We start from the raw sequence: 18,184 nt of genomic DNA on the forward strand, positions 1-18,184 counted from the left end.
TTTTTACAATTCGTCAACGTAATCAGTTCCATGATATTCCATTCCGTTTGTTTGCTTTTCTTTCATACGATTCGTTAAGAAACAAAAAATTTCGGCAGAAATCTCGTTTGAACTCTTATACATGATTCGTAGCGATTCCATCGAGTTTCTGTAAAATAAAATCTCTCTCTCTCTCTCTCTCTCTCTCTCTCTCTCTCTCTCTCCCTCTCTCTCTCTCGCTGGATTTTCCTCTCTCTAGCGGCTTTCGTTAAATATAAAAATAAAGTAATGAGATTAATATTGTAATATTGGCAAGGCGGAAGCACAAACGCATGGGTGCAGTGTTTAAAAATCTATATAAAAAAAAAAAAAAAACAATAAAACATATCAAAATAATATTGCGCGTACATTAATCCTCCATTTGAAACGAACAGACTTCGAAATTTTCGTCGGGAAGCAGCAAAGTGTTCACACGTTTCCCGTTTTTTTTCTTTTTTTTTTTTGCTTTGTGTCCGTTAGCTTTTCGTTAACTACAATAAGACTTAAAAAATATCATCAATGTCTGCCAAAGTAGGTACACCTTCCAACAATTATATCCCGCACGCCAGGGAAAACTGTTCCCTCTTGCCATTCTCTCCCTCTCTCTCTAATGCGTGCGCGCATTTTTTCTCCCTTAACGCTTAAACGTTATTTCAGCTTAAATTAAACCGGTAGCTGTACTTACATCAAGAGACAATGTCTAATTCTAACAATTACAATATTTTACAAGAACATTTTGAAATCTGGCCCTACAGCAGACATAAAATGTCACGCAGTCGATCGTGCACTGTACACTAAATTCCGTTTCACATAAAATACATATATAATTACATACGTGGCTTTCGTTTAAATATCGCGTGCGCGCTTTTTTGTTTGTTTTTTTTTTTTGTTTAAATACGCACAATGTATTCACGATGCGACCGTTTCACAGTTCAACACATTAAAAGTGTGTCTGTGTGTGTTTCTCGTTTCTACGCGGCGGAGGCGTATTTTAGAAGAAATAAGTAACGGTCGTGGAGAACGTCGATCCGCCCTCTAAGTACGTTGATTTCTTATTCTTTTTTTTTTCTCGTGCTATACATTGCCGTTCCGTTTCCATGTCCTTTCGTCGTCTTGGTCCAATCGCGGGGCAGAATTGTTAGAATTCTAACTTAAGTATGTATACATGGAACATGCATACGGTGTATGCTGTCGATTTAGTGTAAAGTGACGACAAACTCGTACACTTAAGCCTCAATAGTAGATAATAAGTAGAGTCTAGAAGACGTGCGTGAAAGCACAGGCGTGGATAAAAGTAACACTTTCAATTGAGCCCCAGGGGGGGCGTGGTGCTCGCCGCCCATGGCTCGTCGGGATACGAAAGCAGGACATGTTCAATCGTTTATTGCTATAAGTATAGTTCCCCTCCCTCCCCCCCTTAAATCAACTACGATAACTGTAGCCGTTTAAAATAACATTGTCATAACGCGATGCCTCGTCTACTATTATATATCTGGCCATTCTAATATTTTGTTGTGGTTCACTCCCCGTTTCGTTAACTGTATAATCTATTTTCCATTATAGTAATAAAAAGCTGCAATCTCTGAAAATAGTTTGATGATTAAATGAATAACGTTCAATAAAATGAATCCTATGCCGAAGCGCGCGTAATTATAGCACATATGGTTTGCTGCGCCTGTTGGCTGCTTACGATAGCTGTATATGCAGTCTCAATTGAGGTATTTACGACATCTGCGGGAGCCGCAGGTGCATGGAATCTTGATATCCTCGAAGGGAAACTTGTAGTCGTACGTTAATTCCTCTCCTTGGATAATGCGACGAAGAGCGAAAATTAAAATGTGCTTCTTACCTAAGATGTCCACCACTCGCGAGTAACAGTTCGGCTGTAACACCATAATTCAAACGTTACAAACCATTTTTCTAGTTCTATTGTTCTGATTAACGTTTAAATTTTATAACATCAGTAGCAAAAGATAAATAAAGGTGTACTAAAACGTGTGGACGTAACTAGTGAAATGTTTCATTATTTATGTGTGCTTAAGTCAGCTGTGAACTTAGGCATGTATGATATGTTATATTATCGATATATAGACTGCAGATTTGATGCGTTCATAGTAAATTCAGGTCTATAAAATTCAGTACATGATGTTTTTACTTTAATAGAGTAAAGAACTTTCTACTTGATTTCAATTTTTGTAAACGAATGTATCAAAATCTATATTAGTATAAATATCCGCAGTCTCTTAATAGGTATTTATAGAAAAAATGAATTCTGTTAATGTTTTTTGTTTATAATTAACCTATACAAATTTTGGAGTTTAAAATTTTACTGGAGATTTTTAGATCAGTTATCCCCCCTTCTTTTAGACAGTATTATTCACCAAATACATATCAAGAGAAAAACATACCGTAGTTCAAATATATCTCGATATATCACTTCGATTTAATCAACATGAATCGATAAACTCTTTCTTTCAGTACATTTAATAACTTTAAATTACGGATATGAATTATTATGATATACACGTAAATGTGTTCTATATAGATTTGCTTTAAACTATTTTTGTTATAACACTATTTAGAAAGTTTTAGGGAAGAAAAGAAAGTCACGCAAATAGATACCTCGCATGAGTGATTAATAAATCTCGCTGCATTTCCCTTCATTGTAGCGTCAACGACCAAATGATCATCGATTTTAAACATATAACATCCTATATTTTTACTGTCATAGTACTTTTCTCGTTTGTCGGTCAAAGAGGCTCGAATCACCTGCAATATTTATGTAACAATAAGCACAAGTAAATGCATTATCAATCATTTCATATCAAAGAAATTTCATTGAATTAAATTTTTCCCGCGTTTTCACGTACCTCACCGGCATACTCGATAACCATTTCTCCAGCCTCGATATCTCTTAAACAAAATAGACCCCTGCCGTGAATGTGAGAATGGTAAACTCCAACCGATTCTTTCGATGTCTCCTTAAGTATTCTAAACCGCATCGCCATCGGCAGATTTGTACTTGCCACTCGTCTGCAGAAGAAAAAACAGAATTACAATATATCATACTCAATTCGTGACAGTCCTTCATAGCAACAAATTAATCAGAGCTTGAAACGGTTTCGAAAATAACTGTTTCAAACTGTTATGTAAAGGTACCGATTGAAAGAGTTATGAAGAACTTTTATTCTGAATAACTGTTATGGAGAACTTAAATTTCAGATTGTATCAGTTTCATTCCGGTATTTTTTTTAGGTTTTATATAAGTTCTAAAATGGTTATAAAATCAATTTTCATAGTAACAGAATTTTACATATTACGTTTATAGATTACTGTATACGTATATGTTTTCCCCAAGTCACTATGGTAAAATTTTGTTAAACAGTTAAAAATTTATACTAACACAGACTTTTTATATTTTAAAATAATTGTATATGTACAAATGTGTGCACACATATTTACTTATTCATAATAATTTAAAAAACTGTAATAGTTGTGATTTCGTTTACTGCAGAATTCTGTACAATCGTTACGATAATTGATTCTATAACTGCCCAGTCAGGCAAACCTGCAAAGGCAAATTTTGTCCACTACCTGTTATAATGTTACGTACTCAACATGGTTACAAGTTTGATGCAAGATCTGTTAGCAACAATATGCTCGGAGATTGGCAGCAGATTAGCAGGAAATTAGTAGCAAAGTTTTGCAATATAGCCTAGGTTAGTTACCCTGAGTTGTGTTGTAAAACTTGCTGCTAATTTGCTGCCAATTTGCTTTACCAGTTTGTCAGCAGACTTCGCCTGCAAAACCCAAGTTAAATGCGGAAACAGATGACTATAGTTTCTTAGACAAATTTTACCATTATTTGCTGGCAATTTGCTCGAAACTTTGATACAACTGGGTGTTTTCGAACTTATACAGAACCTAAAAAATAACTGATACAGTCTGAAATTTCGGTTCTTCTTAACATTTATTCAGGATGAAAGTTCTTCATAACTGTTTCAAGAACCTAAATCGACATCATAACAGTTTCCAAGCCCTGAAATTAATTCCTCACCTGGATTCGGCTTCCGAAATGGCGATCATTTTTGGTTGCTGTCTGTGCCTGGACGCCAGCCAACTGAACATGTCATGGACTTTCCGTCCTCTGAACGGTTCCGCGCGAGCAGCACCATTGTCGCACGTGTATGGCAGATCACTTTCCGTGTCTCCTGTTTTCGGGGGCGCCAGATCATGGAATTTGGTCTTGTACTTCGTGCATCTGTTCACGTCTGGTAGTTGTTCGACCAAGTACACCGTGGCGTTGTTCTCCAGGCCGAGATTCTCAAGCAGAGGATTATGTGGCAACGGTGGTAAATTGTGCGCTTTTCGAGCATTCTGCACGGCTTGAAACACGGTCTCCCATACCTCGGCCATCGAGGACGCGGTATGAGAGAATCCGTCTTGCGACTTTATCTCGTACATCAGCGTCGGCCCTTTCACGGCACTTTTCTGCGTGTGCTGCAATTTCTGCGGAACGGTTTTCATCGATTTGCTTATGATTCGTGGTTTTTTAACAGCAACCGGCGGGGTCTTGGTCTTCAACAGATTGAACTTGTTGTCGATCGGTTGTTTCACCTTCTCGTCGATCTTGTTCGCTTTCAATGTGAACGTTTTTATCGGCAGCAATTGCAACGAGGCTATCTGCGGCGGCACCTGTTTCGACGGCAGTATCTCCACGGACGTTACTTGCGGCGACGATTTCTTGTTCTGTGCTACCGCCTTCATGTTGTGTGTGATCTTATAGGAACCATCTTGCAGCTGCTTTTGTAATACTATTTTCAACGACGCGTTCTGCAACTTCTCCTTGTCCAGCTCCAATTTAAGATTCTCCTTCACCTTCTCGATCGTCTCGGTGTTCAATTTCAGCGGGTCGTTTATGTCGCTTATCGCCGCGTCGGGTTTCTTTGCTGTCGGCAGTACCACCATGTCCTCGACAATTTGCTTCTTCGTTTCCATCAGTTCTGGCTCCGGTACGTGACAGCTTGCATCGGTAATACTCTGTTCATCGGTCGACTCGTCGGTACGTTGCTTGCGGACATTGTTATTTTATTTTGTACAGTCGAACTAGCGATAACTGGATTATTACTTGTACTTACATTAATATTGTTCGAATTCGGTACGGCACTACTATAATTATTATGCACATTATTTACATCGTGATTTAACTTATTTACAATTATGTCCCGTTGTGTTATACAGTGGTTAGGTAATGGGAGTATTTTAGATGATATGCTAGACTTTATCATACTGGTATTCTCGGACACGTGTTTCGAGTCGAAGTACGGTCGGACACAGTTGTTCATTATCTGTTCCGTGCCGAACAGTGGCTCGGTGATTTTCCATGGTCCGTTGCTCAGTTGCGTCGAATTCGAGACTGGGCTCGGCCGTACGGCCACCCTTGGTATCGTTGGTATCGAGCTTTGTAACAACTTTGGCGACGACGTCACGTTCGTGACAGTCGGTGGATCGCTCGAACATGTGTGCGGTAGCTGTATCGATGTTATTGATTCGACACTTTGACACGATACAGGCAACATGGTGTTACACGTGGCTGGGCCGAAACTCTGTTTCGGTGTTGCAGATATATTGATTTGTGGTGGCACGATAGATTCTGTTATAGGTGTCGATTGATTCACTACTACGTATCCACTGGGTACCGTGGGTATGCTGGGAACATTCCCCACGGATTGTAGGTTAGGTTGTAGGGTAGAGATATTGGATACATTTTGAACGGTGGGTACTGTCGGTATATTAGGTACATTAGAAGTACTAGGTAAAGCAGGTGCACTAGGTATACTCGACATGTTGGATACATTAGGTATACCAGATACACTGGGTGTAGTAGGTACGGTGGGCACACCAAGTGCATTAGGTACACTAGGTACGCTAGCCGCATTAGATGCGCTAGGTACACAAGATACGTTAGCTGCACTGGGTATAGTGGGTACACTGGATACATTGGGTATCGTTGGTACATTGGATACAGTGGGTATATTTGTTATGTTTGTTATATTGGATACAGAGGGAACTGTGGGTATAGTTGGTATAGTGGGTACATTTGGGACATTAGGTACATTGGATAGATTAGGAGGTACGGTAGGTATGTTGGTTATATTGGGTACACTGGATACATTGGATACACTTGGTACAGTAGCGACATTGGGCACACTGGGCACTCCAGGTACATTTTGTACTGCCTGTACCGCTGTTACTGTTGGAACACCTGGAACAGTCTGAACATCCACAATAGGTTCCATAAGTTTAGAAGCTTGAAAAACTTGCGTTGTTGTTTGGTAACTGCTTGCCAACACCTGTGGCACCGTGCCAGCCATGAACTGACTGGAGGACATTACTGTGTTGCTTACGATGGTTTCCAGACCGTAATACATTGGTTGATTCGAAAGAAACATACTGCCTGTTGAATCTGTAAACATTTCCAATGTTGGAGTTGAACTTAATAACAGTTGCTCGGATGATATAACCCCACACTGAATTGCACTCGGTTGTTGCTGGATAATTGTCCCTAGAACTGTCGGTTGTGGTTGGGCAATTTGCACGCTTGGTAGTATCGATATACCTCCATTTTGTAATGCCAATAAATTATCAGAAGGTGCTTGTATGTATGCACCAGGAACTAAGTGATTAGTTGTTATAAACTGGGGTTTAAACGCAGTTTCGTGTTGACCACCAATTGTTGTTACGTACTGAAGATTTTGACCAGATTGTTGTTGCAATGTCTCCACATATGACATAATACCAGGCGATGCCACTTGCTGTAATATTACTGTTGGCCCGCTTGGTCTTTGTGCTTGTTGCAGCTGTATAACTGGAGCATTGTTTTGTACCGCTTGAAACCTATGATGTCCATGATGGGGCTGTGCAGTATTCTTCGTGATTTGTGTTTTAACAGCTTTTGTTCGGGATTTCGGTGCTCTCGGAGACTTTGATTTGGCCAATTTGGTCATCTGAACATTCGCTTGTGATTCGTTATTCGCGGTTTGTACACCAGTAGAAGAAAATGTCGGCGACACTTGTGGACTCGGAACAGTTTGAGAACTCGCACCATCGGGGGAATTCATTGGTGTGTTAACGATATTCGGTGTAATACTAGAATCACTCGTAACAGACGGTGAATCCGTGATTTCTGTTATCTGAACAGTACTCTCTTGAGGTAATACCGTAGGATTTGGTAATGTGGTTGTTGTTCTAGTGTACTGTGTTTGTACAATCATATCATTAGATGTTAATACTGTTTGATGCACAGTTTCCACAGTGGCGTGTGTATGAATTTGCGGTGTAATAATTGCTTGTGCTATTGGTTCAATTTGTATCGCTGGATGAGGAGATGGTACAGATGCTTCTAACGGAGACGTAGCCTGTATGTCTGGGTAATCAGAAGAAAGTGTGTGACCTTCTGATGGCGACAGAGTTATAAACTGTGGAGATATAGAACCAACGCTCGGTGAAAATCTGGAGTCAGGCGATGCCAGTTTGTTATCCATGGTTTCCGAATCACTGTCGCTGGTTATCATGATATCACAATGCGTCAAGTGTCTATTATAACTATCTTGCGTTCTATAGGTACAACGGCATCGTTTGCAAGTGACTGGACGATCTATGTGATCGAACGGCGCGTCACATTGAGAGGTAACATTGATCCTCTCATTTTCAACATGCTGCGGTGATATGCACTCATCGTCACTGGAAATATCATCGGCACCGTCTAATTGTGGAATTTCTAAGTTCAATTTTAAATTACTTTCTTTAAAGAAATTAACTTTGCTCTTCTGTGGTTTCTCATTATTCTTGGCCAGGTGCGATCTAATAAATCCAAATATTCGTTTCGGTCGTAAAATGTTGTTCGGCGACGTTGTACACGAGTTAAAATCCTTCTCGGTGGGTACAGTGAATTCGTTACTGTCGCAAGAGGATTCATCGTTGATACCATCTAACTGTGGGATAGACAAGTGTTCTGTACACGGCGGTACATGTAATCCTGTGGTTTTCTCATCAATGTTATATTCCGGTGAACTGCATTCGCTGGCACTACTTGGATCAGCAGTCCCATCGACCTGTAATATTCGTGGCTGTTGCCTTGTATGCCAAAAGAGCCAAGAATCAGATAAGATGTTAGGCGTGTTCGCTCTGCCGACGGTAACCATAATACTATCTGGAATTCTTAACTCGTGCAAGGTAGGTGGACGTTCAGTTTGCGAATCCAATACCATCATGCTTGTCTCGCTGGATTTTGTCATGCTCGAGTTTCTCGATAATTTTCGCCTTTTTATACTGGGACCGTATGTACCGTCCAACTTGCAACTCCAAGTTAAACTACAAGATCGCTGATGATGTCTCTGTCCCCCAACCACCAACGGACTATTTGATATTACCTCTGATTTAGACCTCTTCAATTCTCTGCCTCCGTGTTTTTGATTCTTAGAATTCATCAAATCGTCCACTAAATCTTGAACGGAAGTTTTCGTTTCTAGGTGCACCCAAAGATCGTTATGCGCTCCGAATTCTAACAGGGAAGGATCGATTTTCGAAGCTTTACTTTCCGGCGGTTTTATGATTTCATCCACTTCGGACGTCAGCATATCGTCTTTGAATAGATCTGTTGCAAATGTACCATCATTTTTTAGGTCCATGGCTAAAAAATCTTCGTACGACATTTTAGGAAATATATCTTGCATGGAAATACCATCTAACAAATCGTGCGGCAAATCTTCGAATATGGCCTCTTTCAATTCAGGAGGTAACAGATCTGTATTATTTTGCTCTGCTAAGTTTTCATCGACTTCCTTATTGCAGACTGTATCAATTAAACCATCTAAAGTTTGCTTCACAGTTAAGAACTCCGTTTTTTGTGTATTCAACAAATCTTCTTTTTCTTTTTCTTTTGAATGATCGATGGTTATGTTATTTTCCAGGTCAGGAGAAACATCGGGAACATACACTTGTACGTACGTCCTGATGTAATACCTTACAATTTTAAATGGATTTACCGTAGACCAGTATAACCGAGAGCATTTATAATCGCAAGGTACAATTTTTTCAACTGTGTCGGAATATTCCGGTACAATTGTGCCTAAGTAATCGACTATCAGTGAACCGATCATAACTTTCACTTTACTCGGCTCCGCATACTTCTTCTTTTTACGATCCAGCTCCACGTACACTGGTCTTCGTAAACTAAAATCATTTTCGTTCTGTAACGTTTTTTGCGAACAGTTGTTTAAATGCAAAGAACAAAATACTGTTTTATCATCATTAAACGCGAGTCCAATGTTCCTCGCGCAAGGATAATGAAAGGTACTGCTACAGTTTTTCGCACAACAACCAACACTTGCACCTTTCTTTCCGCATTCGGAGCAACGGATTAAACGGCCCCTCGAAATAGCACTATGAACATTTTGTAAAGAACCATCGATTTCTTCGAACACCTCATTGGACCAAAGTGCACAATTCGAGTGCACCCACTCGTTTTGTCCGCAATATAAGAGCCGTCCTTCTTTTGTTTCCTGACCGTCGCCTAAACCTTTGCACAAACAGCACGATCTACTGTCTTCAACGTGAACGTTATACAGATTTGCTGTTTTAGCTGCGATTGTTTTCGGTGCTTTCATTACTTCCTCTTTCCATACTTCAAGTATAGAATCATCTAATTTTGTATTAGGGCTATCGTTTTGACAATTGTCCTTAGTGGGCGTTAATGTATCAGATTTTCCATTACTGCATTTAATACTTTTTGGACTAAACCACGGAAATACCTCTTGCAAAATTTCGTGATAGGCGTCGATCAGTTCTTTAGTTCCAGTACAGTTTATTACATGTTCCATGTCACTATGAAACTGTAATAACGTTTTATATTCATTGTTATTAACCTTTCGTTTTACCGACATCAGTGTAGGTGAAGGTCTCACAATGATTTGCTGCTCCAAACAATGACATTCTGTGTCATTTGAATTACCGTTGCAATTCTCTTGAACTACCGAATCTTTCTTATCACTGTCTTGATTATCTCTCAGAACACAGTTCTTTACTCTAACAGAGCATTCCTTTAGATGAAACTTTTGTCGAAGTCGTCTCAAACCTCTTCTATTAGAACAATCTGCAGGTGGATCTTCAGTTACCCTAATCGTTCCATCTGATTTTGAATTACTACTACTGGAACTAGATTCGGAGTCTTTAGACTTTTCGTTATTAGATTCTTCGGATTCTTCGCCATTTAGAATTTCTTTAGTATTCATTGTAATCAAATCCGATTTTTCATTCGAAAAATCTAACCTTCTTATGCTGGGGATGGGTTTGCATAAACACTCTTTTCTTGGGCTCCACTTCAGTGCAGCACAAGCCTTTCGATTTTTACTTAATGATTTTATAACACCTATGAAACCCGCCTTCAGTTCAGCCTCTATAGCATTTCTCCAAACTGAATTAGGATTAGAGGAACATTGGCTGCATGTGAATTCAATGGAATCAGGTAAATAACTAAGAACTTGATACCGTTCATCGGAAAGTCCTTCGCAACGGGCATGTACCCAATAAGAACATTCACTACATTCCATCATCTGAAAATTACAATATGAAATCATTGAAGTAACAAACAGTGTTTTAAAGAATCAACCAAAAAATGAAGATTATATGGAGTATCGATAAAAGTAATATCATATTCTGTTGTATAGAAGAATGCTTGTACCTGTACACGTATTTTATACACATTTAGTAATTCGAAAAAGTGTTACACGTACTCACCTTTGTATCAAAATCATTTTCGTTGTAACACCTTTGACACAGTGGACAATAATTTCCTTGTTGGCGTAGTTTAAAACACATCGAGCATAATGGTAAGTTGCCGACGTGAACATTAACTCCTTCGCTACCACAACTTTTACACTTGACACAACTTTGACAGACAAAAGGTCTTTCAGGACTATAAAGTCTTGCACTAACACCAGATTTCGACAAACACGAATGATGAAATGATTGACGACAACGAATGCAAGACAATTTTGGACCAGATCTTAGATGGCAGGATTGGCATATTGTACATCGAGGACAGCACCAGTTTGGTTGGGCACAAGCATTCCATTCACTGGGTTCCAAACAAAAGGCATGATATGGCTCACAACAGCACTGACAATGGATGAGCTGGAAAGATTGTTACAATGTACAATCGTAAATAATAATACACACATACACGTTACTTACTGGTTCCTTTCCAGCACTTCCACAAAGGTAACAAATAGCAGAGATATGGAAGAGTTCTGAACCAATAAGGGCGAAACCCTTTGCACCAACTTCGGAAGGATCATATTGTTCCCAAAAGTCTATAGACACTGTATGTAGTGCATCGTTATTTGTTTTAGGTACCTGTAATAATTTTATTTTTTTCATAATCTAAGTAAAATCGTATCGTAAATGCTGAGACCAATCATATTAATCCGTAAAACGGATTTGTTTTTTCTTCTTCTTTTTATTATAACCACTTACCACTTGAAAATTTGATATTGCGATACTTTGCTGCGTTTTTCCTCTTTTTAGATGGGATTGGTGTGTTACATTAACAGTATTATGATTCACCGTGTTTTCATCATTGTGTTTTGGTGGCTCTTTTTCTTTAGTGCAATCTTTCTTCTCTGACCTATCGTTTTCCTTCAGTGTTTTCGGAATGTGCTTACTGTTATCAGTGTCTTCTTTCCCTTCTACAGAAGGAAAAGTAGCTATTGGTTGGCCAAGTGCAACGCTTGCGCTTCGACAAACATGTTTCACTCTTGGCCCTTTTAATTCAAGTCTCTGTCTAAGGGGTTGTGGACATTGGTTTGCAGGTGGTGAAGAGAAAATTGGACTCTTTATTTTCTTCCTCACTTTTATCCTGTTGTTTTTTCTTCTCTTTTTACTAGGCGATATATTTAGCGATGAATCGACTATAAACAAATATTACGACAATTAGACACATATGGCGAATGCAAGATATTTCTGCAATGAAAACATTAGAAGAAAATATATTAATAAATAACTTACATTTATCTAGTTTTGTATACAGGAAACCACCACCAGTGCCTTGATAGCTGGTTTTCTGACCTATTTCTATATTTCTCCAATTCATAGCTGACTTGAACAGGTTCTTCTCTGAACTGTCTTCTGCAGGCCAACCTAACTTAGAAGATATCAATTTTTGCCCTTGATTATCATTGTCCTCTTGACTCAATGACAAGGGAATACTCAGAGGATCTCTCATTATCGGTGGTAGTAATCCATTTAAACCCGTTCTCAATGAAGAAGGAATGTTGTAACATTTCAAACACATTTTTAGCCAACATGCTGGACATCTAGCTTTGTAAACACATCTCATGAGATTCCATTGTTGACTTCGTACAACAGGTGGAATTAAGCATAAACCATCTCCTTTATGGCATTGAAGAACTGGAAGGGTACTGTTTGTAGATTTTGCACAAGCCTGTCTCTTAATCATTTTGCTAATAAACTTTCTACAGGATTCACAACTGTGAATACCGAACTTTCTGGCTTGTTTCACAAATCGATAAAACCGTACAGCTCCACACACACCACATTTAATAGTACCTGTTAATCCTAAAGCGTTATAAAAGTGCAATCAATGTTATTTTATAGTTTTTAAATGTCAACTACTTATTGTTTATTTTAAAGTATTCAATTAATTATAAGAACAAATTAGTGTTTAGATACATACCCAAGTTAGTGTTTCCACCTGTAACATTATTATTTGTTGTTGAAAAAGGTCCTTCAGTTCCTCCAACACATTTGTTATCCAGCTTCAATCTTGCTTTCCTCAAAATGACTTTTCCACCATTCAACTTCATTCCAGTCCATTCTGATTGTTCATCTTCTGTATTGTTACTATGTTCGCTTCCACTTTCAGACAATGTACTTTCTGTGTCAAAATTATCCGAATTTCCTTCTACAGTTTTACTCCCATTATTAGAATTGTCTTGATTCTTTGTATTAGTAGTTTCCTTTGTTTTTCCAGTATCTTCAGAATTTGTTTGAACATCTAGATCATTGACTTCACTTTGAGTTCCTGACCTTGTTTGAATCCTGGAAGACTCTGAACTTGGAACATTGGAATCAGGAAGAACTTTTGTAGGAACAGAAAGTGGTTTCTGACTTTTAGACACAGTTAATTTGAAATTCTGAGCCTTTCTAATCGCATTTTGTGAAGAATCTTGAGTACTATTGGATTCATCTGACAGAGCTTTCACCACTTTGTTTTTATTAGACACATTAGTCTTCTTTACATCTGTATTAATAACTTTTGATACTTGTGCGTCTTGTACAGATGTTAATTTTTCGCAGCTTTTTGCACACGGTACTACAGTTTGGGCATTGGAGTTTGTATGCTGAATTACTTTCTTGGTCTTATTCTTCACTTCCTTATCTTTCAATTTTGTACACAATTTACTAAGATTTCCCTCCATCAATTTCGAGTCCTGATTACAAATTTTGTTCAATGTAAATTTAGCTTTCTTCATGTGTGTACCAATATCATTTTCACTGGGTTCCGCACTAGAAATCTCTTCCAATTCTTCGATAAACCTTTTATTTGGCTTAATAACTCTGGATGAATGTGCACTTCGAACTGGCAAAATAAACTTCCTTACAGCATTTGGTTTATCCCCACATTGCACGGTCATATTGCGTACATTATTACCGTTAGATTTTGCCCTCTGCAGTAATCTTTTTGCAGTACTGTTACGCAATTGTCTTGTTCGTTGATGCTGATCTAAGATATTGTTCACTGACTTTAATACTGGTGTTTTCATGAAATTGGAGAACTTAATGTTTTTACAACTTCTGCGATTTTTAGGTCTATGGAATTTAGAAGCACACTTGGAATTCAATGCAGTCACATCCTGTTTGATGCTTTCTGTCGGTTCCTCGTTTTTATTGCATACTGGCTCTACATTAGTTTCAATACTCGATGGAGAATTTTGAACATCTGCGACCGTGTTATGCTCCTTTGATTTTGGTACAGGTTTCTCAACAGCATCAGGTGGTGATTTAACAGTTGCATTTTCAGTGTCATGTTGTTGTGTTTTGATATAAGACACAGAAAGATTAGCCTCTTTAGTGCTAAAACCATGAAATGGTGGATGTTCCTATAAAAGAAAAATATAAACATTAAAGCGATGTCAATAATAAGTACAAATAATGTTTTTAGTAATTCGGATTTTGAAAGAATTAATATCTTATCAGTACGTTAAACTTGTACATTCCTAAGTATTAATTTTTTTCTCAAACAGTGTATACAATAATGTTGTAATAACAAAATGTATTTAATAGTTCAAAAATACAATATTCTAGCACACACATTAAAATTTCGTGTCACGTTAAACGCAATGAAAGGTGAAAGGAGAGAATGTAAATAAATAATGTTTACAAAATAACAACAACAATGGAACAATCTCTTGTATCGAGTCACTGACACATTCAACTATAGCGATACGTCAGTACGTATTATACACATCTGCCATTCCGAGGCTGCGATTCCCTTCTAATAGGTTAACCTTCATTATACAGCCAAATCTCCGAGTTTTTCTGGCCACGGAATCGGCGCCGTATGGGTGGCTATGACGCTTATAGAATAAATACAGTTGTTTGTAAGCGAAGGGACGTTCGTTTCGTACGTGACCCTAATTAGGCGCGTTCGAGCAGATCGTACACACGAAAGTAAACTACGAATTACCTTCTCGTTGTCACCAAATGTTTCGTTGAACAGGGAAAGTCCGTAGTAGATGTTCTCGGCGACGGTTACCGAATCGCTTTGGACTGTCTCGGGCTGGCCGAGAACTTTGATCCGTTTCCTGGTGACCGTCTTCGGCGGCTTCCCGGGAAACTTGGACCTTCCCATGTTCACTTTTTTCAACGGCCAACCTCAACCTCACAACGAAATTCTGTTTCCATTTTACGCGATTTTGCCCAGTCGAGGCGCACCAACTGAACACCAACGAACACTTAACACACACGGAACCCGCAGGCTTCGTTAAACATCGGTTAACGTCGGCCGAATTCGATGATAGCCGCGAAATACGCGCGTACTGTCAAACACAGAATCAGTAGTAGTAAGGTAGGTGCATGTATTTTTGAATACATACGCGCGCCCCACCGTCTAGTGATTTTTATTCAAACGGCGCTTGAACCGCGAGCGGCCCGGGCATTGATTTTGTTCTGATTCAATTAATCCCAATTTTAAACGGAGCCTGCGTTATCCTTACGAGACAAGTATGTAATTAAAAACTTTAATAATTGTTTCACTTAGAAATGATTAATAGATCGTTATTTAATGCGTTTATTTTGTAAACACTTATGGAATAAAATTGTACTGACGTTTAGATAAAAAAGTGCAATTGTATATTGTAGTTGGTTTTAATCGAATGTTTACAAGTACAGGATAAGTAGTGATGGCCAACAGTTAGTAATAGCCGGCACGCGATTGGTTCAGTGCGTCGCGTATTGAGCGTTGCTCACTCTGAACCCACCATAATGTGTTTAACTCTAGGGAATATTGAGTTATCTTCTGCGGGACTCGTTAATGTAACTTTCGTTGTTCAAACTTTCTAATTATTGCAATACAAATTTTCTTCATCTTATTTACGTATCCTACAAATATTATACAGACTTAATTGCACTATGATTTTTGAGTTTTTAAATATTAAATAATTTCATTGAAATTGTCATCATTATTCCTCAATTTTGAATTTAAGTTCATTGAAACTAAAGGATTTTATTAAAAGTAAATTATCTCTTAAAAACGAAAACAAGGCGCTAAAACAACCCTTACAATTTTTTGTCACTGCGAAAAATATATTAATAATTGACTGAAACAGTAGAATATGACGTAAAATAAATAATTATTCCTACAATTCATAAACGTTTACAAAAATAATTTTATTTCAATTCATCTGGATTAATCATGACAAAAGTAGAAATCAATTAACTATTATTTAAACTATATTTTTAATATTTAATGGTTATTAATTATGCATTATATTTTGATCATAATATCAAAGATTAAGTCATTTCGTGTTATAGAGAGTACTATACAAGGTTGGCAGTATGAAGTATTACATGTTATATTATCATAAACTATTAGGGACAGCTACAAACTCTTTTTCGGCATTTTAGAGTGCATGGGGGTCTTTCGTGTGATTAATGGGATACTATTGTCAGCCACCCTGGAGGGAAACGTTGCACACCCCTCCCTACCATTCTGAAAGACAAATGACACATGAGTGTTTGAAACTCTGTCAAATTATTTTCCAAATAAATAATATTTGCTAAAAATATTTCATAGTTTATAAAACAACAGAAAAACAATAAATTATTTCTCTCTAAAACGCTGAACAAGTTGTATGAAATACGTAAATTTCTGAACTAAAAATTATTTTATCAAATGTTTAAAATGGCATTTGCACACTCCATATATGTCCATTTTTTAAATAGTATTTTGAATATTTTATAACATTGTTTGATTTATTGCAACACAAATATTTGAGATTGTATGTGGAGGTGCCTGTGATTCGAATAGAATTCTTTATTATACAATTTCTCTGTCAAAATGGAAACAGTTATTTCAAATTATTACGGATTTAGAAAAACTATTCAACGTTTCATTTATTCAATTTCCTTTCATGTGAATATTTTATTAAAAAATTTGTAAATGCAGATCTTCTTATATGTCAATTCGTAAAGTGACTTGCAAAATAATTTGTAAGGAAATTTTTCAAAAGATAAATTGATAATTTATATAAAAAATAATTTGTACTTTTTATGAAACTACTAAAATACAAAATAATGATTTTAAGGTGGGGGGGGGGGTACATAAGAAAATAGTGGAAAACAGATTATAAACAAATATACTAATATGCTTTTATTATATCTCTATGTTATGACAACTTTTAAATGATGAAATAAATATTTCGACGATTTTGATTTTCGTAAAATAATTACTGAAATCGAAGTTTACATAAATATCAGCAATCTAAAGATTAAATTCTATTATTTATATTATTCGCATAGCTCTCATAAGCGTCGCAATAACTGGTGGCCATCCAGCCGTCACAATTCTTAATTATTGCTGCAAATATATACACTTTCCTTAATTCTGCTATTCGCTTATTACGCAAAGTGTAGATGTCTAGTTGATATTAAATTTCGACAGACGTTTATTGAAACTTTTTAATATATATATTCTGTACTTGTTCGTTATTTCTTGTTTGCTTTATGATCTGTCTAATTATGTAGGTACGAATGTACTTAAAATAAACTTTATTAAACGCGAAATGAAAATAGGGGCGTATCGCGAGCATATCCTATCTCAACTAGGTTGGCATTTAATAAGAAATCCAGTTAAATACGTCGATATTCATACTAGATATCGGTTCTATTTGCCAACTTAACAGCACTTACGAATCTATAATTTCACTTCGCGAATTTTCGGTTACCACGACATCGAATACGATTATCATTAGTTGTTATAAATTATGAAATATTATTTCCATCCTTTAAATTTCTCCATTAACGATTTAGAAATGAAATGCAATTAGGAGGATTTATTTTTCATTGCACTTTCTACATTCTTATACGCAATTTTCTTAGTTATTTACATTCTTTACAAAAAACAATTATGTTTGGGTTGTTGTTTTTTAGGTTTTTAGAGACTAAATGCTCGCGTCTATTAATAACGAAGCTTCGAGGCTCTTAATTAAATCAGCTCGTTCGAGCTAGATACACGAAAACAAACTCGATAAACATGGTACACATGAATTACAAATCAGATGCTTTGTGCTCGATGACCTGTAGTAAATTGGAAAGAACCTACGTCGATATACTCATCGAGGCACTACTTTTAAAAATACGCAATTTCCACTTTGTATGCCGCTTTTCCTATCGCATCTTCATGTTCTCGAAACTGTCGTCGGGTTGACGGAATTTTTTCAAACATTTCTCGATTAGTCGTTTTTGCTATTCCAACAGGAGTTTGCGAATCTGTGCAAAATTCATCACATGTTCGATATTTTTCCGATTACTTCTTTTTAATTGATTTACAAATCATTCACGATCGTTGTAATTATTTCTTGTAAAT

At 37.2% G+C, this 18,184-nt stretch overlaps 1 protein-coding gene across 1 annotated transcript; it reads right to left on the reverse strand.

Moving 5' to 3' along the window:
* Window positions 1-208: 208 nt before the first annotated feature.
* LOC107186169 (histone-lysine N-methyltransferase trithorax) lies at window positions 209-15,053 on the reverse strand. Its single transcript, XM_015573982.1, is given in 11 exon segments — window positions 209-1,901; window positions 2,641-2,787; window positions 2,889-3,051; window positions 4,076-5,033; window positions 5,036-10,631; window positions 10,816-11,211; window positions 11,272-11,433; window positions 11,554-11,987; window positions 12,085-12,654; window positions 12,773-14,198; window positions 14,786-15,053. Coding segments are annotated over 11 exon segments (10,191 nt in total). The 5' UTR covers window positions 14,951-15,053; the 3' UTR covers window positions 209-1,727.
* Between the last annotated feature and the right edge of the window lie 3,131 nt (window positions 15,054-18,184).

This window comes from Dufourea novaeangliae, unplaced genomic scaffold (genome assembly GCF_001272555.1).
Source record: "Dufourea novaeangliae isolate 0120121106 unplaced genomic scaffold, ASM127255v1 scaffold76, whole genome shotgun sequence".
NCBI lineage: Eukaryota > Metazoa > Arthropoda > Insecta > Hymenoptera > Halictidae > Dufourea > Dufourea novaeangliae.